This window comes from Electrophorus electricus, chromosome 15 (assembly GCF_013358815.1).
Source record: "Electrophorus electricus isolate fEleEle1 chromosome 15, fEleEle1.pri, whole genome shotgun sequence".
Taxonomy (NCBI): domain Eukaryota; kingdom Metazoa; phylum Chordata; class Actinopteri; order Gymnotiformes; family Gymnotidae; genus Electrophorus; species Electrophorus electricus.
Window position 1 is genome coordinate 1,608,204 of NC_049549.1, and position 27,574 is coordinate 1,635,777.

Consider the following 27,574-nt stretch of genomic DNA (forward strand, 5'->3'; position numbering starts at 1 on the left):
CTACTGCTTCCCTGTAATGGTTCAGATTTAAAACACTGCTCACTTATAAAGCCATAACTGGACCAGCTGCCACATACCTAAAAGTACTAATGAATAGTTCTGCTCCACTCTGCCTTTGAGTCTCTAGTAGTGCAGCCATCATCCCTCAAAACTCAAAGAAGATGTACATCATGAGTCTTCTCTATCTTGGCCACCAGGTGGTGGAATTAACTTTTACTGGCTTTCCATACAGCTGAGTTACAGGCTGTGTTCCAATGGTGGGACATGCTGGAACATTCAAGGAGGATTCTTCTGTGACTGCAGACCTGGTTATGAAGGTAAGTCAGTCTGTGTCTGGCTTTTTTTAGTCAAAAGTTGTTGTTTTTTAAAGCATAAAGGCGTCACAGGTTATTTAATTGTCTCTTTGAATTTTTTAGGAAGATTTTGTGACTTCATCATAGATCATTGTGCGTCATCTCCTTGTCATGTAGGCAACTGCTCAAACTTCTTAACTGGATACACTTGTCATTGTCCATTTGGTAAGATATACCAATGTAGTTTTACATAGACAATTCACAGACAATTCATAGACGATTAATTTTCATATCTGGCACTGTTGCAGCCAAGCAGTTACACTGACCATGCACTGAACACCCTGTTCTTCCTCAGGTGTTACAGGAGTTAACTGTGAAGAGCATAGCTATGGCTTTGAGGAGTTGTCCTATATGGAGTTTCCCCCTTTAGATGCAAGATACAACTTAATCTCTCTGGAGTTTGCAACTGTGATGCAGAATTCTTTGCTTTTATACAAAAAAAACCCCCAAAAAACCATACAGAGAAAAAAAAAATCTAACAATGTTAAATGCTTCATTCCCTCTACTGCTTCCCTGTAATGGTTCAGATTTAAAACACTGCTCACTTATAAAGCCATAACTGGACCAGCTGCCACATACCTAAAAGTACTAATGAATAGTTCTGCTCCACTCTGCCTTTGAGTCTCTAGTAGTGCAGCCATCATCCCTCAAAACTCAAAGAAGATGTACATCATGAGTCTTCTCTATCTTGGCCACCAGGTGGTGGAATTAACTTTTACTGGCTTTCCATACAGCTGAGTTACAGGCTGTGTTTAAATGAAGGCTGAAGATGTATCTGTTCACTGAGTCACTAAGCTTTTACAAACACCCCTTTACTGTCTTCCACTTTAGCCAGGGCGTTAATCTGTTAGTATTCTTAACATTGACCTATCTATCCTCAAAGGAGGAAATATATTTAACAGCAACTACAAAGCACTTCTGTAAGTTGATCTGGACAAGGGCATCGACTGACTGCTGTACGCGTATCAATTATCTTCAAAAGATGAATCTAAAAGTTGTAAACATTACAAAAATGTAAATGTATATATATGGTGAAAGGTTTGTTTTGCTTGCCAGAAAGATGTGACATTTTCAGATCATGACCCACTGGCCAATGGCCCAAGTTAATTCTAATGTTATTTGAATGTAATAATTAAAAATATAGTTAAGTGATAGTGTTTAAAAATGTGTTGTCTAAAAAATGATTTGTTCAGGACACATTTGACATAAGTTTTAATAACTTCAGAGCCAAAACGTTTGTCTAGATTAATAAAATATTTTCTGCAAATATCCAATAGAAAAACACTTAAAACACGAAGTATGAATTAGCAACAAAAGTAGCTTTCTTTATAGTTAGCTACTAATTTAAAAATAACTTTCTTTATAGTTAGTTACTAATTTAAAAGGAACTTGCACCCATTTCCAAACTTAGAATACCAATTTACTTACTTTTACACTTTTATGCCTCTTTACAATATGACATCAATGGTATTAAACAATAAGATTTTAACGTGAAAAAAAAGAAATTAATATAGCACTCACATATATAGTTTGAAATAGCAAATTTAAAGATGTAAGATATAACTGATCATTTACTACAAATTATCCTGCTCCATCAATCAATCAATCAATCAAACAAACAAAAAAACACATGAGAGAGACAGACAGAGAGAGGGATAAAGAGAGAGAGAGAGTGAGCACAGGAACAGATGAACAGTTAACAGATTTGCAGTATTGTCTGCAGGTCATGATTTTTTACAACACGTATGGCTTCAATAATAGTTAGGCCAAAATGTACAAATGTGTTGAAAACAAGCACTGGGACACTGGTATAGCCCTACTAAACATATACTTTCTATTTGTTCCTGTAGAAAGTACATATCATTTTTATGTTACTGTAGGGTTCAACATGGCTTCAGTCCTTAATATTAAAAATGATTGATCATTAATTTATATCACTCAAATACTGTTTATTAAATGAATATATCTCTCACCCAATATAAAATAGCATGTACAAATTTACAGATTTACTATTCACATGTTACTGATCAGTGATTATGTGCCCTCAAACTATTAAACAAGCAACCAGAAAAACATGCTACTTTAAGACAATATTCCCTGTGTTTATGTAACAGGCCCATCTACTCACAGCTGTCTTTTCTTAATTTTTTTATTAGTGTGTCTTTAATATCTTTTGTCTTAAAGCAGTATATGAATGGATTGATAAGAGCAGGGAACAGACTGTATATCATTGTCATCATACTGCGGATGTCTGTTCCAAAATCAAAGCCGATAATATATGCCAAATATGCAAAGCTTCTAGGTAGATAGTACAGGCAAATTATGAACAACTGAGGAGTACATGTTAGAAAGACTTTGTGTCTTCCCTCTTTACTTGGGATTTTCATCACTGAAATAATAATTGCCACATATGAATACATAATAAAAAATAAAGGACCCCATAGTACTGTCATAGCAACTGAAGTAGAAATGGTTTTTATGGTTGTTGTGTCTGCACAAGCCAGTCTGATTATTGAGAAATGATCACAGTAGCACTGAGCTATAATGTTTGGTCCACAATAAATCACACTAAGGGCCTGGCCAACAATTACACTTAGCTGAATGAGGTTAGCTATCCAAACCAGTAAGCAAAGTATGGCAATAGTGGAGTTATTAATTAGTGCTGTGTATCTGAGTGGTTTGCATATAGCAATCAATCTGTCAAGGGCCATTAATGCCATAAAAAATGAACTGCAAGCTCCTAGATAATGGACTAAATACATTTGTGTAAAACAAACTTTAAATGGCGTGATATTATTTGACAACCAGTACTTAGAAATAATTCTTGGAAGAATTGTAGTCCCAAATCCTAAATCTACTGCTGCAAGATTACAGAAGATAATGTACGTTGCCTTTTGAAGACTTCTTTCACATGCTACAAATACAATAATGAAAACATTCCCAGCTGCCAGTATCAGATATGTAATGAAAAAACAAACTGCTACCAGTGAATAATACTGAACAGAGAGTCCTGGAAAGCCTTGGAGGACAAACTCATGGATGTTGATTGTGCTGTTCATCTCACAAAAAAAGGAGCAACATGCATTTTACACATCTACATAGAATATACACAAAATATCTTATTTTCGATAAATAGTGAATTAAGTGAAATACTGTCCTCATTTACAGTACAATATAACCACGATTTGTGAGATACTGAAACATACCTTGTTTAAATTATGCTCTGTGCTCTGGTAGTGTTAGCCCTGCACCTACATGGTAGGGGGTAAGCCAGGCTGCAGCTTTAAAACATGTTTTTTGGAGGAACATTAAAAGATTTGATATTAGATATTGTTTTTGTAAACATTTGGGTGCTACCGCTCTTTCAATAGCTTGGCTGTGGTTTAGCAGCATTTAATACTTAGTGCAACTAAACTGTTTAACTTCCAGATGGGATGCTAAATCAACACAAGTGGGAGCTGAGCTAGACTTTATTATGCTGGATGCGTGTAGGCCTAATTTCTCAGGACACTGCCAGAGTAAAAATCTAAATATAATTTCTGCCTTTATATATACATGTTACATAGCACCACACATGACTTTAAATGGACTATTACAAATAGAGATGTTTTAAACGTACCCTCTTCAATGGCAATGAAAATATTAAATAATATTAATAACAGTAAACTTTATAATAATAATAATAATAATAACACACGATATGAAATCAATACGGAATTTAACTGGTAGCCATTGCAGAGCAGAGAGAATGGGAGCAAAGTGCTCAAATGTTTTGGTTTGATCGAGAACTCTGGATGCTGCATTCTGGACCAACCGGAGCTTATTTAGTGATTTACTGGAACAGTCATCTAGAAGAGCACTGCGGTAGTCCAGCCGAGAGGTTATGAAAGCATGGATGAGTATCTTTAAGGGATAATATCATTCATCGTCTGGCAATATCGCGTAGGTGGAAAAAACTTCTGATGACATTACATATGTGTGCATCAAATGAGATATTGGAATCAAAGATTTTTACTTGCCATTTCTTGCCATCCAACATTTAACTCCCTTTACACATTCTTCTATTTTGTTAAGATTGGAAGGGTCATTTGGTTTATCTGATAATAAAGCTGGATATCATCAACATAGGAATGAAAGCTGATGCCATACTTGCAGATTATGGTACCGAGCGATAGTATGTAGAGGAAGACAATGGAAGGCCAAGCACTAACCTTTGTGGGACACCATATTTAACCTTAGTAAGATTGGATGATTCCTTATTCAGAAAGATAAATTGAGAGGTTAATGCCTGCAATGTTATCATAGGCACAATACTTTCTCATAGGCCCCAGTTGTAGGCTGCTCCCGTGTGCCTTCTTTTTTGCATTTCCTCACCAGCATGTAATGTAATTACAATAATGGGGATTGGGAACTTTTGGTATTCAAGATGGCCATGGAGGAATGGAGACAATGTCTGCAAGGAGTCAAACACCAAATCCACTTTTCCATTTCAGTGGAGATTGAAACTGCCATCTGGAATGCACACCAGGCATGTAGTTTGTGTGCATGGGCTACCCATGGACAAGGTGTCAGTCTGAGGTTTGTCAACCAGTTTTGTGTGGCCTTTTACTGGCTGCTGGAGGCATCAAATCAGTGAAATGACTAGACAGAGAGGGTCCACTAACACCTCAATTGGACCCTACAATGTGTGGCCTTGAGGTTTGTGCGACCAGGCGGAGGCAAAATCACATCCACAAATTCATATTGCAAGTTGGCAATCTGTGCTTTCTGGGACAGAGATTAGGATTAAGGAACCAGAGTAGGATTAAAGTTTTCTTTTAGGAATCTCTGATCCAATTTATCTCTCCCAGGAACCACCATTGCCAGAGCAACAAGGATCATCTCCCTCCATGGTTTCAGGAGGATGATGTGGTCAATTTGGATACATTTTTCCTGATGTATCTGGATGCCCTGTAGTAGCCTGCTTGTCTCATTGATAATCTTCCTGTTTTATGATTTTGCTCACTATTTTGTAGTTAACCTGCTTTATCAATAACATGCTAAATAAATAAAATTTTATTTTGCCCGTGTCCTGCCTCATTTGTAAGAGTGGCACCAATATAATGAAGGTCAGTTAAAAATTTATGATGAAGTTGGTTATATGTGGCTAATTTGCTACTGTCATTGGTAACATTAATGTCTGTACAACTCTGTTGTAATTACATTGTTGTAATTGTTTTCTATAACAAAATGAATAATATGTAATATGCAATTGTAACCCACCTAAGTTTCTCATGCTAGGGAAGAGTTACATTCAGTGATCGTGTCCCCACTGTTCAGTGAGCAAAGGTTTTGCTCACCATGTAGTCTTTTTTTTCCTCACACACACGCACACACACACATATGCAAGGGAGACTGTAGTTAAAAGGGACTGAATTTAAAACGTGCACGGAAGAAAGAATACGACCAGAGATAGATAGATAGAGACTGTATATATGCAAGCAGTGAAGATAAATGCTGTCAACACACAGCATAAAAGTAAACCAAGGCAACTGTGAACTTTTGGCTCCAGTGAGAAACTATTCAGAAGAGAATGTCATTTGGTGGTTCTACAACTACAATCTGAAATATTTTAATTGAGGAGAATTATGTTGTTTGAAGAATGTTAAAAAAGAAAAATATAAACATATAGAAATTAAAGAGCTACAGCATAGTAAATCAAAACGTATTTGTTTCACAGTTCAGTAAATAATCCATACTCTTGAAATATTAAAGCACAACTTGTAAAACATTGCTTATGGAATAAATATTGGTAAATTGAAAATATTAGTCTGTTTACATAAAATAAAGTCAGGGGGAAAGAACATGTACATACTGTATCAACTGAGCAGTGCGCTGAGCTTCAGGGAGCTTTCAGTTGATCATTGTGAATTTTTCTCAGCTTCATCATGACAGATTCTCGAATTTCCCTAGTTCGAAAGCAGAATATCATTGGATTAACAAGAGGGGGAAACAGACTATACCACATAATCACCATAATGCGATTAGCAAAGTTCATTTGAACCTTTACATCAGTAATATAGACAGCACATCGTGGCAGATAGTAAAGGCATATGATAAGAAGCTGAGGACTACACGTGGAGAATGTTTTGTACTTTGCTTGAACATTGGATATTTTTAAGACAGTTAAGATGATTGCTATGTAGGAGAATATAATGAAAGCAAGGGGTCCCAAAAGCACAATCATAGCTATACTAAAAGAAAAAAATGTAATACTCTTTAAATCACCACAGGCCAGTCTAGTTATTGAAGCTAGGTCACAAAAGCATTGTGTTATTATATTGGAGTCACAATAGGGCACAGCTATGGTCTGATGAACTACCACAGGCAACCACACCACTGGAATTACCCAGAACACTGCACATGCAATTGCACTGGACTGATTTGTAATAATCGCAGGGTATCTGAGGGGGTTACATATACTAATAAATCGATCAGCAGCCATTAATAGCAAAGTGAGAGATGTCACAGTCCCAAGATAATGAATAAAAAACATTTGTACAAAGCAAGCATGGAATGACAGAGTTTCATCTTTTAACAGGTACTTTGCAATTATTTTAGGCATTGTGACTGTTCCAAAAATAAAGTCTACTGCAGCGAGATTACAAAAGATCAGGTAGCATGGTTTCTGAAGGCTCTTTTCATAAGACACAAATGCAATAATGAAAATGTTCCCCCCTGAAAGTGTGAGATAAATGAAGAGAAGAAGGGTTCCAACTGCTGCGTAATATTCTGGAAGAACTCCTGGAAATCCAAGGAGGAAGAATTCTGTAATTGTTGTGGAATTGGCATGTCGGTCCATGACTTTGACAGTGTTCCAAAACCACTTAATAAAACATTCACCAACTCACTGCAAGTTTAAAAAGGAAACAGTTAGGTCTAGGTTGTGTATTTTGATATAATAAACATACTGCTAAAAAAGCTGAATTTAAAAATAAGCTGTAACATGATTTAAGAATAATAATACAGTTGTAAGGATACAATAAGTTATATTTTCCAAAACATTTTGTAAATACCATTGCAATAACTATGTATTTAGTGCTAAAATGAATCAGTGTATAATTATGGTTTCTTGCCTCCATGTATGTTTAATAGTAGTTGCAGAAATGTATTCTGAAGAAAATTCTGAAGTCTACATTGACAGAACCCAACTGAAAAGAGGTCATCGCTGCATTACTTTATAAACATTTTTCCAAAACACTCGAGGCCTTTTGCTGCTTGAGGTAATAATATATGCTCTAGAGTCACATTGCCCTACTACACCAAACCAAATACCAAATCTCAGCATGCCTCAGGAGAACACTGGAGATCGGCCTCTTTGGAATATTGCTTACACCTGACTCTAATTATCCTCTTAATTTTTAAGTAAAGCTGTAACCATTCCTCAGTGTGAAGTAGTGTTATTTTATTATGCATGCTTAGCATTATCTTTGGATTGCCTTTTTAGTGTCGTCTACCTGGACTGTTTTTGGATTAAGATTCTTTGGTTTTGCCCTGTCTACAGGTCGCATGTTTAGTGTTACTCTGGTTTTGACTCATGCCTGTACCTGACTTCGACTTGGAAAACCTTACCTGTTTGTGCAGCCTCTGCATCACCTCTGACTACTGCCTGTTTTTGGATCACATCTTGCCTCTTTTCCTAAGTAAATTGCTATTCAATATCCTAATCTGCGAGTGTCCTTATTATCTTCACCCGTTACTGAATACTTCGCCTAAAATGCAGAAGGCAGATTCAGACAATTTACAAGAGGCTTCACAAGGTCAGTTGTTGGTACTACACCAACTGCTACTGGAGGGTTTTACCCATTCCCTTACCTCTGCTTCCAGGAACCAAGTTGGCCAGTCAGTAAACAAGCCAAGACCGACGGTGACCCCGAGAGGTGCAGAGGTTTTTTGCACCAGTGTTCCCTTTATTTCAGGAACTGAACAGGCAGTGATGATCAAGCCAAAATAGCCTTTATGGTATCTCACCTCACTGACAAAGCATTGGAATTGGTGACAGCAGTGTGGTCACATATTCAGACATTCAGTTATGATTAGTTCACTGCAGAACGTGGTACAGTCTTTGACCATGCTCATGAGGGCAGAGCCTACAGGGAGCTATTACCCAACTTCTGTCAGGGGAATTGCTCTTTTTCAGAATATGCTAGAGAGTTTCAACCCATTGCAGCAGGTAGCAAATGCCCAACAAGTCCTTTAGGAACTACTTGTAATTCTGAGCTCATGCAATGTGAGTCATTTCATCTTCATCCTACAGATAAGGAACATAGATGACATTATGGGCTTTGTTTTGACTGTGGAAGGGCTGAATAGACAACATCTTACAGGAATGCTGGCTGTATAATGGGTTATGCGCCAACCCCTAGAAAAATTGCGAAGGCATGGTCTCTAGTTCTTTCCTTTTGAAGATTTGTTTATACAGTCACAGCAATGTCTCTCTGTTTCCGGCCCTGATCAATTCTGGAGTAGAGGGAAATTTCATCCACTCATCCACTTCATCCACTGGAGTACAAGTACTCCAGATTTGTGTTGAACCCTTAGATGTTCCTATAGGCATCGCAGCCTTCGACAGAGGTCCGATGGGGAATGGCCACATAAAATTCCACACACTACCAGTTAAACTTGTTGCCAGTGCTCTACACATGGGACAACTTGCCTTTTTGTGCTAGATAAATCTCAACACTCTATAGTCTTGGGGATGCCTTGGCTAGAAAAACATAACCCTGTTATTCCCTGTGCTGAGCAACAGCTGTTATCCTGGTCGCCTTTCTGTTTCCAGAACTGCTTACAAAGACCTACTGTTGCACTTTGTTCCACCTCCATTTAGAGTCCAGAGATCGATAATCCATTAAGGATACCTCCAGAATACGAAGGTCTGCAAGTGGTGTACAGTAAACAAAGGGCTTCTGAGCTTCCACCTCATTGTTCTTATGATTGTTCATTGTAGCTTTTGGTAAATGCTTCATATCAAAAGGCCAGGACCTATCCCCTTACCCAGGAGGAAGAAAAAGCCATGGAAACATATGTGCAAGAAGCCTTAAGCCAGGGTTTTATTCATCGTTCTACATCACCCTTAACTTCTGGTTAGTTTTCATCAAAAAGAAGGACGGGAGTCCTGCTGCATGTTTAGTGTTACTCTGGTTTTGACTCATGCCTATACCTAACTTCGATTTGGAAAACCTTACCTGTTTGTTCAGCCTCTGTATCACCTTTGACTACTGCCTGTTTTCGCATCATGTCTTGCCTCTTTCCCTAAGTAAATTGCTATTCAACATCCCAATCCCCTCATTTCATGGCCAGAAAACCAGATCATCAGATTGTCCTTCTTCTATCGGGCCCATTTGCCTTAGACCTGTGGCCCTGGCTCTCTGGTCCACCACAATGTCAACTCTACCACATCTATTCCTGAACCCTATTGTGATTTGGCTGATGTATGTATAGGTATGAAGGCCACGCAGCTTCCTCGCTATTGCAGTGCAGATTGCTCCATCTGGCTCCTCGATAACAGGATGTCCTTGGAGGAAGGAGTGATGGAACAATACATTTAGGAGACCTTTGGTCCAAGGGCCACTCCACCATACCTCCCTCAGTCTGCATCTTCTTTTAGTCAAAAAACCACAGTGGCTGAGGTTATGCCTTATTACCCTTCTAGTGAAATACCTGCACACTGTACCTCTGGGCCAAGCAACTTTAGAGCAGCTTAGAGATGTGCTGTACTACACAAAGTTAGATCTACGGAGTGCCTACAATCTGATTAGGATCAGAGAAGGTGACTGTGAGTACCTGGTTCTCATGTATGGCATAGCCACAGTGGCTTCCATATTTTTGTTTCAAGACAATTTTCTCAATGATTTGCTCAATGAACAGGATCTTTAACAGTCACCTCTAAATTTTTCGTTAAGAGAGGCTTTACAACTGCAGTTTTTAGTGAGTTAAGAAAAATGCCTGACAAGAGTGAAGTATTTACTATCTAAAATATTTCACCTGCAATTGTGTGAAACCGTCTCTAAGAAGCTGCTTGATTCAGTGGGCGATTTGTGGACGATTCGAGGAAACCCATTGTATCAATTGAAATAGTTAATAGCACCAAAACTGGGAGCTTTTAGTTATTTGCAGACAATATAGCTATACTGGGGGAAGGGCTGTTCCCAAACATGGACTTTCATGCAATATTCAGTGATCATTTTTAAATTGTTACATACAAATCCTGAGGAATGTCCTTGTTCAATAAATATTAATTGAAATTTAAAAAAAATATTACTCTACAATTTGAAAGATTGCTGTAGAAATGTAAATATATAATGAAATCATTAATAATCTTGTAGAAATAATAGTAGTATTTTAGAATAGTTGTAGGCATGCTCTATATAGCAGAATCCTTGTTTTAGGTGTAGTGAAAAAATCAGATGTCCAGAGAAAACATCCACTATAGAAAAAGAGAGACAGAGAACTCTCCAAACCAATGCAATCTTTAAATTGTCTTTATTGTATCAGCCAGTCATAACTACTTTTGAAAAATGCACATGTAGCACTTGCTTAGCACTTCTTCAGGGCATGTGGCCCTGATCTATATTCACATTAGTCATTTAATTTAAATCAGTTTAAATTACTGGAGAAAGCTGAGAAAACAAATATTTGTATGTAATGGGATTTTTAATTCATATATGTGAACATATAAATAAATGTAATAAAATAAATGCTATTCCTATGACTACTGACTAGACAAAAATAGATAATGGATAGACAGAGACTGTTATAAAAAGCATGTGTACATACTGTACTGACTGAGCAGTGCGCTGAGCCTCAGGGAGCTTTTAGTTGATCATTATGAATTTTTCTCAGCTTCATCATGACAGATTCTCGAATTTCCTTAGTTCGAAAGCAGAATATCATTGGATTAACAAGAGGGGGAAACAAACTATACCACATAATCACCATAATGCGATTAGCAATGTTCATTTGAACCTTTACATCAGTAATATAGACAGCACATCGTGGCAGATAGTAAAGGCATATGATAAGAAGCTGAGGGCTACACGTGGAGAATGTTTTGTACATTGCTTGAACATTGGATATTTTTAAGACAGTTAAGATGATTGCTATGTAGGAGAATATGATGAAAGCAAGGGGGCCCAACAGCACAGTCAAAGCCACAATCAAGGAAAAAAATGTAAGACTCCTTAAATCACCACAGGCCAATCTAGTTATTGAAACTAGGTCACAAAAGCATTGTGTTATTATATTGGAGTCACAATAAGATGCGGCTGTGGTCTGGTGAACTATCACTGTCAGAAATGAGATTGGAAAAACCCAAAAGAAAACACAAGCGATTGCCATGGAATGGTTTGTAACAAGAGCTGGGTATCTGAGCGGGTTACATATGGCAATAAATCGATCAATTGCCATCAATAGTAAAAGGAAAGAAGTGACAGTGCCAAAATAATGGACAAAAAACATTTGTGCAATGCAACTATGAAATGTCAAAGTTTCATCTTTTAACAGGTACTTTGCAATTATTTTAGGCATTGTGGTGCTTCCAAAAGCAAAGTCAACAACAGCGAGATTACAGAAGACAAGGTAGCATGGCTTTTGAAGACTCTTTTCATAAGACACAAATGCAATAATGAAAATGTTTCCCCCTACAAGTGTGAGATAAATGAAGAGGAGAAGGGTTCCAACTGCTGCGTAATATTCTGGAAGGACTCCTGGAAATCCAAGGAGGAAGAATTCTGTCATTGTTGTGGAATTGTCATGTTGGTCCATGACTTTCTTGTTGTTCCAAAATCACCTAATAAAACACCAGTCTACTCACTGCATGTTTAAAAAAGGCAACAGAAGGTTAGATTCTGATATGATTAAACATTCTGCTAAAATCATTAAGCCAAATTTAAAACATATCTGTTACATGATTAAAAATGTAGAAATACAGTTTAATGAGGATTTTCTCCTAATAATTATAGGAAACAATTACAGGTGAAATACTTCTATCACATTTTATAAATACCACACTATGTATTAAATAATATAGACTTACTATCAGCAGCTATCCAAATATTGCTCTCTTGCCTCTGCCAAATGAGTTAAACTGTAAATGTAAATGCCTCCCTTATGTAAAATAGTAGCTATAGAAATGTTGGAACTGATAAAACCCAACTGAAATAAGTCACTAAAGTACCACCTTATAAACATTTTTTTTCAGACACTGGAGGCATGCTACTACCTGATGTAATAATAATGCATGTTGTGATGTTTGTGTTTACTCTGTGCTCATGAGGTCAGCAGAGAATAGTGTGGAACTTCAAATAAACTGCTGTTCTTCAGTCAAAATGACTGCCACTTCTGTTTTTCTTCAATCTGAGAAACACATCACGACACAAACATATCTCTGGGAATGAAAATAAACACTGATCATACATAGTTGGGGGTACATTCTGTGGTTTCCTGAACTGACAACAAGACAGTAAATTAAAACTGGATTTATATTATTTAGCCATTCTATGACTGGTTTGGTGCAATAGCATGTTTATAAACAATTTTAAAGCTAACCCTTAATGTTAATTATTATTGTTATTAAAAATAAAATAATAATAATAATAATAATAATAATAATAATAATAATAATAATAATAATAATAATAATAATATTGCATTTTATTTACAATGCACCTTTTATTTAGGTGAAGATCTCAATGTGCTACAAAGATAAATTGAATACCATGGTAAAACTATTATATAAAAGAAACAAGATTAAAACATTTTAATAATACTAAACAACAAATCACTATAATATTTAATATAAATGAAATACATCAACCTCAGACTTTCAGTAAGACAGTAAAGCATTTAAAATCAGACCTACCCAGCCTGCATTTGGCTGTGGAAAGTACCAGAGAAAACATGTGTCATGGTTTCCCACTAAGGTGTTGTGGTTCCTATGGCACTGAGAACCATGTACTTTTGTTTTGTTTGTTTAAGGCTATTTGCCCCTAAATCCGAATCTTCTGTGGTCATCTAGTGCTCATCTGGCATGGGGGAGATTGTTAGTCTAGAAGGACACCCAGGGGTCTCCCTCTCAGTGCATATTTTCAGGTGTCCAGCTCTGTCTCTAGTCACCTGCATTGATGACACCCTGTCTCCAGTCTCTGGTTTTGAGCACAGTGTGGAAAACATTGCTCTGCCTAGAAGATGCTACTCTGCGTGGAAGAGGCTACCCCTGTGTCCTGTTTCTGGCAGTTCCTGTGCCTTTCTGCCTCCTAGAGGGCGCCATTGCTGTACCACAGTTCACAACGCCTTCCAGCTTCTTTCATGATGTTTCTGACTGCAGCGTGCCCTGATTTCATGGGGCGTTGCCTCTGTCCTGCTTGCCTGTCCTCTGCCAGGCTGGTCCCTTGGTTTGTTCCCCAGATTTTTTTTTTGTTGTTGTTTTTTTACATTTTTCAGTATCATTTATTTATGTGGATGCTAACTTGCGTTCTCAATTGCAAATACACCAAACAGTGCGTGAATGTTACATTTACACTGGCCTGCAAATGACAATAGGACAATGGAGCATGTAGCTAAAAAATACAAAAACTACTTACAATGATATGAAGCTTAACGATATTAAAAAAACATAAAGCACTTATTAGCTATCAGTCTAAATAGCTAGCTGACTAGAATACTTTTTATTTGACTTTTTATGAGGCTTAACTCACGAGTCAAATCAAGAGTCAGTTAAGGAAAAGTCACCAGAGAGTTAAGCAAAACTGAGCTGAAGTCTGACTTGAGTTCAAGTCGCTGACTCAAGTTGACATCTCTGCCCTGCTGCAGATGCATTCTCCCAATTAAAACCTTCACATTAAGGAGGGTGGAAAACTCCTCATCTCAAAAGAGCTACAAGAGCTGTGGGGATAGCAATGAATAATAATATAATATTTAAACTCTACTTAGTATTTTTTAATGAAATAATTTGCAGCATGTTATATCAGATGTCATGTATTTATTTATCATTCCCTCAAAATTATTTCAGTTATTTTGTGCAGCTTGAATGTTGGGGTAATCACGTGAGTTTGTCATATTTTGCAGGAAAATTGCAGTAAATATATTTCAGTGTCAACAGAAAGATATGTCTCCTCTTGTTTTCTAGTTCTTTAATGTTATCAGAATTTGTGTATATGATGAACAATACCCTAAATTCAGCAGCAATCTACAATTGCAAAGTGGGCACATTTCATTGCGGCATGGATACCACACTGTTCTTCACTCAATTGCAGTGATGCTTATATTGCTTTGTTTTGGTACAACACCACACAGTGGAAGACAAAGGTGGTTTGAGTTCTAGCATTAATATAGAATTTTTCACCTTAAATAAAGTTTTTTGGTTTTTTTCTGTTATGTGATCAAATAACATTAAATCAAAGCAATGGACCTCAGAATCTCAATCTTAAATGCAATCTCATCTATACATTGTATTTAACTGTGTTGACTGTAATGACCTCATTTCAGTGAAGTATGAATGCCTGAAGTAGAAAGAAATATAGTTATGACATGATTGCTTTTTAAGGCGGATTGCATTCAATTCTGACACAAATTCAGTATTTCATTTTGCAAAGCCCTACATATTGTTTTTCAATAAAGAGGTCATATGAAATGAAAACAATACATTAGAGGTTTTGCTTTTCAATCTGGCATGTATTCCACATGTTGTTACGTCATGTGTGTTTTGTATTTCTTGAGATTCCACTTAGCGTAGCAGTCTTAACTGCATTTTCATTTGGCAAAATTGAGTGTCAGACTGCAATATTCTTACTTTTGTGTATAGAGGGAAGACACTCAGGACATTCTATATACAGAGTAGTGTAAATATTCACATAAGCACCAGTTAAGAGACAATTTTGACTTGAAGTTATTTTTGTTGTGAAGTTTAAGGTTGTCAGCATTTTTTTGTGCTTTCTAGACAGCTTAATGAATTATAATTATATTAACATGGGGCAAGCATTAACCCCAAGCTAACCCTACCCCTACCCTACTCCCTATACATGACTCACCCACATGACACCTTCTAGAAAAAAAAGAAAAAATCAATATACAGATTGATTTGACATACACGTTATGTAATCCTTTAATTTTTCACATAACTGCAATGGATGGAAACCCAACTTCATTTGTACTTTTGTTTTCTACTTTTCAAAATGCACATAACATTGACAAATCATCTGAAGGGTAATCCATACATTCAAGTGAACTTTCAGTCCACCTCTTTTTGCTAATTTTATAAATCTGGATTCAAATATCTAAGTGGAAGGGTCAGAAATTAGAGGACATGTGAACTCTGAGGCCTTCAAACTGTTAACACAAAATGCTGTAATTTGTCTTCTAAGTTTTATTTTTTTAAAGTGGAGAGTGAGGTACTGAAAACATTACTGTTTTTTAAGTCTAAAGGTGCTCTTATTTGATCACTGGTCTGAAGATGCTTTCAGTACTGACTGGATAAAAGAATTATTTAATCAAGATTTTTATGAATTACTAAAAAATGAACACATAATATATGTACACAGCTAATCATGTCCCAAAAACATTTTTTAGCCTAAAGCTTTCAGTTGATCACTTTCTGAATTTCAAGTTTTCTTAATTTCATCACAACAGCTTCTCGAATTTCCTTAGTTCGAAAGCAGAATATCATTGGATTGACAAGAGGGGGAAACAGACTATACCACATGCTTACCAAAATGCGAGGACTAATGTTCATTTGGACCTTAAGGTCAGTAATATAAGCAGCACATCGGGGCAAATAATAAATGCATGTAACAAGAAGCTGAGGGCTACACGTGGAGAATGTTTTGTACTTTGCTTGAACACTGGATATTTTTAAGACAGTTAAGATGATTGCTATGTAGGAGAATATGATGAACATAAAGAGGCCCAACAGCACAATCATTGCCACACAAATGGAAAATAGCATTACCTGCCTATAATCACTACAGGCTAGCTTACCTATAGAATTTTGATCACAGAAACACTGTGCTATAACGTTGGAGACACAATAGTGTTCGGCTATGGTTTTTACTACTATCACTGTCATCAGTGGGATTGAAAACACCCAAATAATTACACAGGCAACTGATGCAGTATGGTTTGTAACAAGTGCAGGGTATCTGAGCGGGTTACAAATAGCGATAAATCGATCAGCAGCCATTAAGAGCAAAAGGAAAGAAGTGACAGTCCCAAGATAATGAATAAAAAACATTTGTACAAAGCAAGCATGGAATGACAGAGTTTCATATTTAAGCAAATATTTTGCAATTACTTTAGGCATTGTGGTGGTTCCAAAAGCAAAGTCCACTGCAGCAAGATTACAGAAGATCAGGTAGCATGGTTTTTGAAGGCTCTTTTCATAAGACACAAATGCAATAATGAAAATGTTTCCCACTACAAGTGTGAGATAAATGAAGAGGAGAAGGGTTCCAACTGCTGTGTAATATTCTGGAAGGACTCCTGGAAATCCAAGGAGGAAGAATTCTGTAATTGTTGTGGAATTGGCATGTTGGTCCATGATTTTTATCAGTGTTCAAAATCTACCTGGTAATACACTTTAGGAAACAAATAATACACTGAAGTGTCTACTCCCTGCAATTTTAAAAGGGAGACAGAATATTAGGTTGAACACTAAACATACGTGTACTGATGTAATTATTAATTTAAGAACTGTGATCACTATTTTATAATACATGTTTTCTTTTTCTAAGAACATATTAATAAAATCATTCTAAATCTCTTTTGAGATGAGTCCTGTAATATATATTTTGGATCATTTTGAAGCTAAGTGCCTTGCCTTTATGTATGTATGTAGACATACAAAATTTCCAATTCCACACTGACAATATCCAACAGAGATTGATTCACCCACTTTATATGTGCTTTTCAATACACTTGAGTCCAACTAGTTGATGCAAAAATAAAATATGCTAATGTAATAATACTTGATGTCACATGTCCTGATCATTGTTTTTGTTTTTGTTGCTTGTCCTCATGTACCACCAATTAAACAGTTCTTTCTCAAAGAAACCAAAGCACATTTAAAGCAGCAAAGGACTAAAAAGCCTTCCATTCATATTATGGTTTTCAAAAAGTCTGCAACTTTACTAATAGTGAAAATGAAATCTACAATCAGTGTAATAACCAGATAAGCCACTATGGCATCTTCTTTTTTGTATCTTGTAAACCTGATATATATATATATATATATATATATATATATATATATATATATATATATATATATATATATATATATATATATATATATATATATATATATATGATCTTTCTCCAATTGAGTGGCTTAACAGTAGGGTTCAGCCCTCCTAAAGATAGCTAATGACCTGCTTTGTGCTGTAGGTCATTGTACAGCTCATTTACTCTCGTTAGAGCTTAGTGATGTAATTGATCAGGGCATTTCTATTGATCCTCTTGAGCACTTGCTGGGTCTCATTGGGGTACTAAACTGGTTCAGATTTTAACCTTCCCACAGAGCAGTTGTAGTTTATGTCGGGAATTACTTCTCTCCTGCTACTAGCATCATGCATGCAGGACTGCTGGGGTCTATACGATGGACAATACGCTTCTCCATATATGTGCTTCAACTGGCCAGTATCAATGGACACAACATTCTATTCCATTTTTATGCACATGACACCCAGGTTTTTCACCTACTGATTTGTGCTCATTTGGGAGTCTTGATGAAATCAATCTCTGAATGGCAAATAATTTTCATCAATTAAACGAAAATAGATAGGAGGTTATTGTCATTAGTCCTCTCAAATTCACTGTCAGTCAAGGTAAAAACCTTGGTATACTGTCAAATCAGGTGAAACCTCTGGTTAAGGACCTCAGTGTTTGACTCTGACTTCAATTTTGACCATTAATTCTGTTGTCTTGAATAGTATCTTTCACCTTCTGTCAATAACAAAATGTAAACTTTTTCAAACCAATCAGGATTTCAAAAAGGTCATACACACCCTTCTCATTTTGCCTAGATGAATGTAGTGGCTTTTACATAGGTGTTGATTACAGCTCTTTGGCTCGTCTTCAGTCAGTACAGGATGCAGTAGTAATATTCCTCAGAGACACAAAGAAAAAGGATCAAATTACTCTGGATTATTTTATTCTCTCTGCATTGGCTCCCTGTACTTTATATGGTTCAGTTCCAGTTTCTTTTATTTGTTTTTAAGGCCCTAAATGGAGCTGCTCTGTCTTACATTATAGAACGTCTTCACCCTAATCCATATCTTACGATCAGCAGCTCCGAGCTGTTCCATGGTCTCAGCGGAAAGGAGACGGTAAAAAATATTAAGTTACCAGTAGAGATCTGCTCCCTACTAATATATGTTAAGTTGTCATAATTTACAGCATTGTAATGCCAAACACTTCCACCTGACATCAAGGAGAGACCTGGTGTTCACATTAGTATCAATAAAACAATAACTGGTGTTTCCGGCTAACAATTTTGCTTATTTTCAGTATTTACCTTTGTTTAGATAAACAGCAAAGAGTTGGTAATTTAAGCTTGCATTATTATTTAAATCATGTGGCAATTTGGTTTTAAAGGTGTTATATGAATAAATACTTACTAGAAACAATCAACAAAAATATAAATGATGCTGCAGTGAATTGCAATCAGCATACCTAACAAATCTGCCTGTTTTCAATGAAGACATTGTTTGCATTGTTAGTTCAGTTTTATTTTAAAAGTACAATAAGTTTTCAAACTTACTTGGATATTTGATATAGACATTTGTGTCATGTTATCTTATATTGATGATGAAATGATATTCACCTTTAATACTACAAGTCCTTGCACTTAATTTTGTCTAATTAAGTCTAATTAAAGTTTGTGAAGTAACTCACCTTCTAATTTTAAGATGACCATGATTATAACTTTACATTGTACTGAATTGGCCTACTGAGAAACCTTTGTTTCAGTAAAGGTGGTTTCAGTTGATCGCTCATCTGAATATGCTTTCAGTACTGCTGCAAACATCTGAGAACTAAGATGAAGAGTATTTCATCAGCCTGAAGAAGCTTTTTGTTAATAATTTGACATGACCTTTCTTAATTTCATCATGAAAACATCTCGGATTTGTTTAGTTTGAAAGGAGAATATCACTGGATTGACAAGAGGGGGAAACTGACTATATAACATACAAATCATAATGCGAGCACTAATGTTCATTTGGACCTTTTGGTCAGTAATATAAGCGGCACACCGGGGCACATAATAAATGCCTATAATAAGGAGCTGAAGGCTACATGTGGAGAATGCTTTCTGCATTGCTTGAGCATTGGATATTTTTAAGACAGTTATGATGATTGCTATATAGGACAACACGATGAAAGCAAGAGGGCACAACAGAACAGTCATAAATATACAAAAGGTCAATAGCTTTACATGCCTAAAATCACTACAGGCTATTTTACCTAGAGAATTATGGTCACAAAAACACTGCTCTATTACATTGGAGTCACAGTAGTGCTCAGCTATTGTCTTTAGAACTACAGCTGTCATCAGTGGGATTGGAAGCACCCAGGTCAGTAGACATGCAATTGCTGTGGAATGGTTTGTAACAAGTGCAGGGTATCTGAGGGGGTTACATATGGCAATAAATCGATCAGCAGCCATTAATAGCAAAATGAAAGATGTAACATTTCCACAATAATGGACAAAAAACATTTGTATAAAGCAAGCATGAAATGGTATTGTTTCATCTTTAAGCAAATATTTTGCAATTGTTTTAGGCATTGTGATGGTTCCAAAAGCAATGTCCACCACAGCAAGATTGCAGAAGATCAGGTAGCATGGTTTTTGAAGGCTCTTTTCATAGGACACAAATGCAATAATGAAAATGTTCCCTCCTATAATTGTGAGATACAGGAGGAGGAGAAGGGATCCAACTGCTGTGTAATATTCACGATGAACATCTGGAAATCCAAGGAGGAAGAATTCTGTAATTGCTGTGGAATTAGCATGTTGGTCCATGACTTGTCAGTACTTTATATCCACCTGATAGACACTTGAAACACTGGAGTATCTACTCCCTGCCAATTGAAAAGGGAAACACAAGTTTACATTGTAAAGAAAGAAAACTAAACATGTAAGAAAACTAAACATGCTTATACTGAATAAAGTATTAACCCAAACATACAAACTGTAATGACTTTTCATAATACATCAAAAAAATAAATAAATTCCTAAGTCCACATCATTGTAAATCCATTTATTCTAAAAGTATGTGTCAAAAAAATATAGAACTAGGATCACTCAGAATCTAAGTACTTTCTTGCCTGTATATTCAACAGTATTTGTTGTCTCTTAGAAGTCTTAGGCATACAAAATTCTCACATCCACACTGACAATAACCAACTGAGAATGATTCCCTTACATATCAATTTATATATGCTTTTCCAATACACCTGAGTCCACCTAGTTGATGTACTTGATGTCATATGCTCTGATGTTTACATCCAACTAAACACTGTGGCAGTATTTCGTCCTCAAGGACACTAAGAAATGCTTAAAATAATGTCACCTCATGGAAGACATTTAACCCTTTAAATGTCTTCCATGAGGTGACAAACAGTAAAAATGAGAACTACATGGCCAACATTATAACTAGATATAAAACGCAATTGGATCTTAAGTGAGTAAATCAGGGAGCATGTTTTTAAATGTGCTTTAACATATTATCTGCAAAACATTGAGGATGAATTGAGGGCAAAAGAGAAACACAATATAAGGCAAGCAATCAATTTTTTTTCCCCTTCATTCTAAATCTTTATCAGACCTTGGGTAAACAATTATCAGACCTCAGTTTAATCCATGAACTGAGTAGCAGTTCCTAGGCATTAATGGTAGACCTGATGGCAGTGGGATAGGAGAAAGCATATTTGTTGTGTGATGTATGTTTTTTTCCTCTGGTGATTTGTCTTGGCATTTGTCTATTCCAAAGTTGTACTGTATTTTGTCTTATTGAAACTCTTATCTTTTCTTTGCCTACCCCTTTTCCTTGTTTTGTTGTTTATGTTACAATCTGATAGTTTTTCTGTTACAGACAGCCCTTGCCTTTTAACTGTGGATCATGTTCTGGATTATGATTATAGATTTGCCCTGAATAAATCCTGCTCTACTCAGCATTTACATTCACCCCTCAATCATGGCTCATTACAGAATGACAAGCCTTCTAAGGAGGCAGTGAGAAAGTAAGCCTCTGGTATGTGCTTGTTCCATTGTGATGAAACTCTGGATGTTTCTAGGAAGTCTGGACACCAAGCCGGAGACGGCAAATCCTCTGGCGTTGTAGGTACAAGGGCATCTCATCATTCCCAGACTTCCAAGGAAGTTCCCCCATTCTTGAGCTATGATGATGATGATGAGATCCCAGGTAAGTGGCTTGGGTCTACGCATCTTGGTCCAAGTTACAGGGGGGAGCAACCTGTAGCTCAACGCAAGGGTAGACAAAAGTAACAACCAGAAAACCCATTCCAGGAGGGTTCTGTTTCTGTTTGTTCCTCCAGATTGAAGATGCATCCAGCTCCCAGCATGAAAGACACTGCCTGGTCTCCTGAAGCTGTGGCCAGTGGTGAGCCTGTTCCCATGGCTGTATCCTGCCCCACAGCACCCCTGTGACTCTAATGCACACCTCTAAATCTGCCAGACCCGCCAGCAGCTGTGTGCTCCAGACCTGCCATGATGTCACCACCTCATGGTTCCCACCCATCCTGTCCCCATCTGTGTATCCTGCGGCCTCTCCGTCTGCCTTCCTGTGTCTCCTGTGACCACTCCTTCAATCTGTTGCCCATTCCCTTTTGTTTTCCATCTCCTGTGCCTGGGTTGGTTAAGCTTCCTTTTGTTGGATCTGTCTCAGTTCCTGTTGTTGTGCCTGCTCTTGTTTCTTCCTCTGCCTCTGTTTCTGTTCCTGTGCCTGTCAGTTTTTCTTTTCCATTGCCTTTGTCCATGTTTGTTTCTGTTCCGGTGTCTGTGGTTTGGATTTGGTTGTTTCTGTTCTCGTGTCTGTGGTTTGGCCTTGGTTGCACGTTTTGTTGCTTCATCCTGTTTTGCCCTCTGTCGTCCCTCATTCAGAGTTGAAGGACTTCTTCCCCCTGTCTCCTGCTCCTGCTCCATGTCTTGCCTCATTGTCCTTGGCCCCAACTCCTGTATTGGTTTCCTCTGTTTCTGTCTTGTCTCCTGTCTTTGCACAGTCTTCGGTGCCTGTCCCTGTCTACTCTGGTGTTCCTTTGCTACTTTTGTTTTTTGCGCTACAGGGCCATGCATTGGGGGGGGAGGGACTATCATGCCTCTCTTCTGCTAGCATCACAATGACCTTGGCATCCTTGTCTCATGCTCTGTTGTTCTGGTTCCAGGTTTTGTTCCTTGTTTCATTTCCTCCTCCCATTTTCCTCATTTCCCTCTCATCAGTCTGTGTATTTAAACCCTGTATTGTATCTTTTAATTTGCTGGTCATTTGTCTTTCAATTTGTCTCTTCATAAATTGTACGTTTTGATATTCAAACGTGTATCTTTTCTTTGTTTACCCTGTTAATTTTGTTTTGTTCCCTGTTTTTTTTCAATGTTAGTGTTTCTATGAACTATGCTCTGGATTATGATTATCGATTTGCCCTGATTAATCTCACTCTACTCTGCATTTGTGTCTGCACCTCAATTTCTCCATATTACAGTAATCTGATTTTACAGATGTTGAGGATTTGGCTAAAGAGATTTAGTTGCAGTAATAATGAGTGTAAAAAAAATAGGTATAGTGTTTTTAGTACTTTTGGTACATGATTTCGCATCTACTAGACATTAGAATATCTCTCTCAACTCACAGACATAATATCCAAGGAATGTTTATTGAGTAAGCATAGGTAGGAAAAACATGCATAACAATCATTGACTAGAATACTATTAATCACCAGGAGTATAAATTTCTTTAGAATAACCACCCTACCAGTACAGCTCGGCTTGAAATACCTTGCTTCAGGTCTCATGGACGACAGGCATCGAGACTATTTTTCATCCAGGCTCCAAGATGGTGGAATGAACTCCCACTTGCTGTCTGGACAGCAGAGTCCCTTGCAGTCTTCAAATGCAGACTGAAGACCCATCTATTTGCAGAATATTTAAAGAACAACTGACCCTGCACCCATATTGACTGACTAAATTAATACTTATTGTAGGGTACTGTTTATGTTGTTTAATAAACTCTGGCACTTTTCTAAGTCACTCTGAATAAGAGCATCTGCTAAATGCCCTAAATGTAAATATAAATGTAACAGGCAGCCAAGCAAAATTTAATGCAAATACTTTGAGGTGGATGTGATAGCTAATTAGGATAATAGAAAACACAAAAAACAAAAGAGAAAGGAGCATCCTCTGGGAATGACCAACTGGGTAACCTTCTTATTGACCAAACAAAACCAACAAAACGAAATTATTAATCAAACAAAATTTGTGATGCAAGACTACTAGGCTAATTGTGGTGCTGAGGAGATTGTATAACAGACAAGAGGAAAGAGGTAACGAGCCTAATTTGATTAACAATTAATTATTATTGATACCACCTGGTAATGTAGACGGGAAATGCAAGTTTTTGTGACTCGCTGACGTTCGACCCTATCGAATCGTCTGCTGAAGCATGAGTTCCATTGAAGCTGTCTGGAGAGAGAGAGAGTCCCAAATGAAGAATCAATTTCCTTGGAGTGATGGCTCTGAAGGAGAATTTGTCACCAGAGTAGCTCATGAGAGTCCGTTTCCATGAAATCTTCCCAATGGCAGTGCACGAGCTATGAAATCCGATGACTGTATAAGGACCAGGATTCTTTGGATGGGGGATTGGGTCTTCAGTGCTGGCTTGAATGAGATCCATATAGACCTTTCTGAAGCAGGAGTGGGTTTGTTACCAGCAGTGTATTGGAATTCCAGTCTTCACTAGATGACTGTGCTCAATATAAGCCATGATGGGCAAATTCTGACGAATACACAATAATGATAAGAAATTAGCAAGCTACAAACAAAAAGAAACAAAAAATATCAAAATTTACATCTGGTAAAATGAGATAACCTGGATTTGAGTATTTCTAACTGTAACGTGACAAGGGAGGCCAGATGCTCGTGGATGTAGATAGATAGGTTTATTATGTTCTAACTTCGTTATGGGTGAACAAGCCAGGGTTGAAACCAGGAAAGCCAATATAGGGGTAATCCAAATCATGCAGGTAAACAGTCCAAGTCCAATAACCAGCGAGCAAAAACTAATCAGGCAAACAATACAAAAGGTGTAGGCAAAAATCAGTAGTCCGGAGAGCAAAAAACGCAATTGAAACACAGGAAAGCAATCAAGAAAATAATGGTATGCACAGTCAGAACTAGTGGAAATACTTCACAGTATCCTAATGTGTGAGACAGGCTTAAATAACCAACTACACAGGTGAAGTCAATATTCTGGTGATGATGATCTGATGTGAAGTTCAGGATTGGTGGAGTGCTGGGTTGGGTGATAAACTGCCTGCTGGGTGTTGTAGTGAGATGAGGAATCAGGTGATATGACACTAACTGCTTAGTAAGAAGTTATTGACTTTAGCAAATTAAAAATTAGAGCCTTTGTCTCTGCCAAAGTTTCATGGCAAAGTTCATTTTTTTTGTTTTAGTAAGTTTTCGCAGCTCACACCTTGCAACAGATTGAAGAGGGGGTTGAATTTGTCAGGTATATCTTGGAGGAAAAAAAGTTTTCAAGATTAGGGGAAAATAATTTAAGAGATACAGGAATACATAGGATCCACCACGAATCAACTATAAAGGAAATAAAGAAATATAGGAATACAGAAAAATAAAGAAAATCATATATTACTATCCATTTCTGCCTCCTGAACTTAGAATGAAGTATTGTAAACAAACCCTGGGAGGGGTAGAGAAATTTAATAATCAATTTATTATTTTCATAATTTCTAGAAACTATTACATTTAGAAACTACTCAATTTAATATACTGTCTAATTGGTTCATGTAGGATTTCTGGTAAACACAACTAGGAGTGAGTAACAATTTGTTTACAGTATGCAATATTATGTAAATTAATGAGGAACAAGTAATGAAGAAGTAATGAACAGTAGCAAGCTTCAGATTTTGCAGCTTAATATTAAAATAACCATACATTACTGGTTGATTGTCATTTGACATCATGGTAGATTAAATGGCAAGTTTTTACTTTGTGAATGTGTGGGCTGAGAAAAGTTACTTGCCTTGGTTGGGATTTGAGTCTAATATAACCAGGCTAGAAAGCTTTTAACCTTCCATGAGTGTATGACCCCCTCTGGGTTGAGGGTCAGAATCCAGGCCATCTTGATAGCTCGGCAATTTAAGGCTTTGTTTCTTGACCTCACAGCACCAGTGGGTCCTATGTCTAGTCTTTGGCCTGGGAATGGGAGAGAGCTCTCCTCTTTGTGTTTTATGAAAAAATTATATAAATCTCAGTTTAACATAATACAATTCTATGAAACATATAAATAATTTCATACACATAGTTTATACAGATTCTAAATCACTATGTGATACAAATATTCATAAACCAAAATGAAAGAAACACTATAATTCACAAAGAAAGTGAAATATCTTGGTGGTGATATACTTAATATATAAGGTTATATATTTTTTCATATTAAATCCGATAACCCAGTAAAAGCCCTTTACAGGCCTATATGTACTATATGAAAATTGGCCAAGCAAACTTTTGACTACATTGCACTGGTTGCATTATTATATGGAAACTGATCCTTGATCCTGTTATCCCTGAAGTAAAAAAAAAAATGGTTTCATGAGAGTACTTTGAATCTAGTGAATAGGATGGTAGTATTCTTTCTTAAGATTTCTGTAAGCCAATAGACACAGATGAATATTTCAATTTTCTTCTATTTGACTACTGCATATTGTCCTGCCTACTGTCACAACAAACAGAAATGATCCCACATCCAATTACACTGTACCAAAATTCCTTGCGAACCCCATCACAGAAATCATTTTTCCACTTGTTGATTATGTGGTCACCCCTGGACTCATATCATTTGCCATGCTCCTGCGTGGTGAGAAAGATTTGTGGTGCACGTGGACTTGTGGGTAATTAATGTGTTGCATTCAACTGTTTTTCTTGTCATACTGGGTTTTGTTATTTTTACAGTCTGTGGTAATGCCATGACTGTAAGGGATACAAAACACTGCACCTGGTACCACCCCTATATAAGGTATAAACCTTCTCACTAGTCCAACACATCATGTTGGCTCACTCGTGGCTTCACTATGCCTTTTCACCCTCTTTATTCCCAGTATTTCCTCCTCCATGTGTTGATATCTTGTTCATGACGCCACGCGATGGTTCATTCCTTCATTTTTCTAGCTACTAGTTGGGCTTCATTTTTTAAAGACTGTAAAACAAAGGAGATGGACATTTTTCTCTATAACATTGTCTTTTTATCTTTTACTGGCTCTGAGGTCTTTTTGATTGCTGCTGAATGTGCCAAACCATGGTGTTTTTTGCATTAAAATGAGAGTTGAGTTTCTTGATTTCCTTACTGGGTGCTTTTCATTGAAAAATGTGTTATGCCTGAGTGCTTTGTGCTTGTTAAGTCTAATCAGTATATCTTTTCTTTATTTATTTTCCAGTGTGTGTGACCAGTTAGATGTCAGAGTCAGGGTTTGGATAGGGTTAGGGTTCATAATTTCGTGTACTGGTTATGTACATGGCGGTGTTGGGGTGTTGTGCAGTGTCTGTTGGGCAAATAATGTTATTCAAAATAATATGTTGCAGAAACAGTAAAGAATATACAGCACAAGTCAAACAATTGGACATAACTTACAGAATGTGTTTTTCATAGTCTTAAAGGCATTAAAATGTAATAGTTTATTTCCAATATAAATAGTGAACATTGAGTTCCTATATAAGAAATTATTTCCAAAATAATAATTACATTTAAATGAATTTGAATTGCCCCCTGAACAAATTCAGAAATTTAGTCCTTCAAGTGCTCAGAATATATGAGAATGTCTTTAAGACATCATAGGCTGCCTCATGAATCTGATTAAAAGAAAACAAAGAGCATGTAAAGCTGTCATCAAAGTAAAGGTGGCTTAATAGAACTTTAAAGAATATAACATCTAAGAAA

The 27,574-nt window shown here is 36.8% G+C and overlaps 5 protein-coding genes across 5 annotated transcripts; all 5 read right to left on the bottom strand.

Annotated features, from left to right (window-relative positions):
• Positions 1–2,473: 2,473 nt before the first annotated feature.
• On the bottom strand, positions 2,474–3,412 carry LOC118242556 (olfactory receptor 2AT4-like). The gene has a single exon (XM_035534332.1). The coding sequence runs from the start codon at positions 3,410–3,412 to the stop codon at positions 2,474–2,476; it is 939 nt and encodes a 312-aa protein (XP_035390225.1).
• A 2,822-nt stretch (positions 3,413–6,234) lies between these two features.
• LOC113568942 (olfactory receptor 2AT4-like) lies at positions 6,235–7,194 on the bottom strand. Its single transcript, XM_026997085.2, has one exon. The coding sequence runs from the start codon at positions 7,192–7,194 to the stop codon at positions 6,235–6,237; it is 960 nt and encodes a 319-aa protein (XP_026852886.2).
• A 4,001-nt stretch (positions 7,195–11,195) lies between these two features.
• LOC113569115 (olfactory receptor 1-like) lies at positions 11,196–12,155 on the bottom strand. Its single transcript, XM_026997221.2, has one exon. It carries the CDS (start codon positions 12,153–12,155, stop codon positions 11,196–11,198), a length of 960 nt encoding a protein of 319 aa, XP_026853022.2.
• Positions 12,156–15,966: 3,811 nt separating this feature from the next.
• On the bottom strand, positions 15,967–16,923 carry LOC113568968 (olfactory receptor 2AT4-like). The gene has a single exon (XM_026997104.2). It carries the CDS (start codon positions 16,921–16,923, stop codon positions 15,967–15,969), a length of 957 nt encoding a protein of 318 aa, XP_026852905.2.
• A 2,535-nt stretch (positions 16,924–19,458) lies between these two features.
• Positions 19,459–20,406, bottom strand: LOC113569447 (olfactory receptor 2AT4-like). The gene has a single exon (XM_026997455.2). It carries the CDS (start codon positions 20,404–20,406, stop codon positions 19,459–19,461), a length of 948 nt encoding a protein of 315 aa, XP_026853256.2.
• Positions 20,407–27,574: the final 7,168 nt, after the last annotated feature.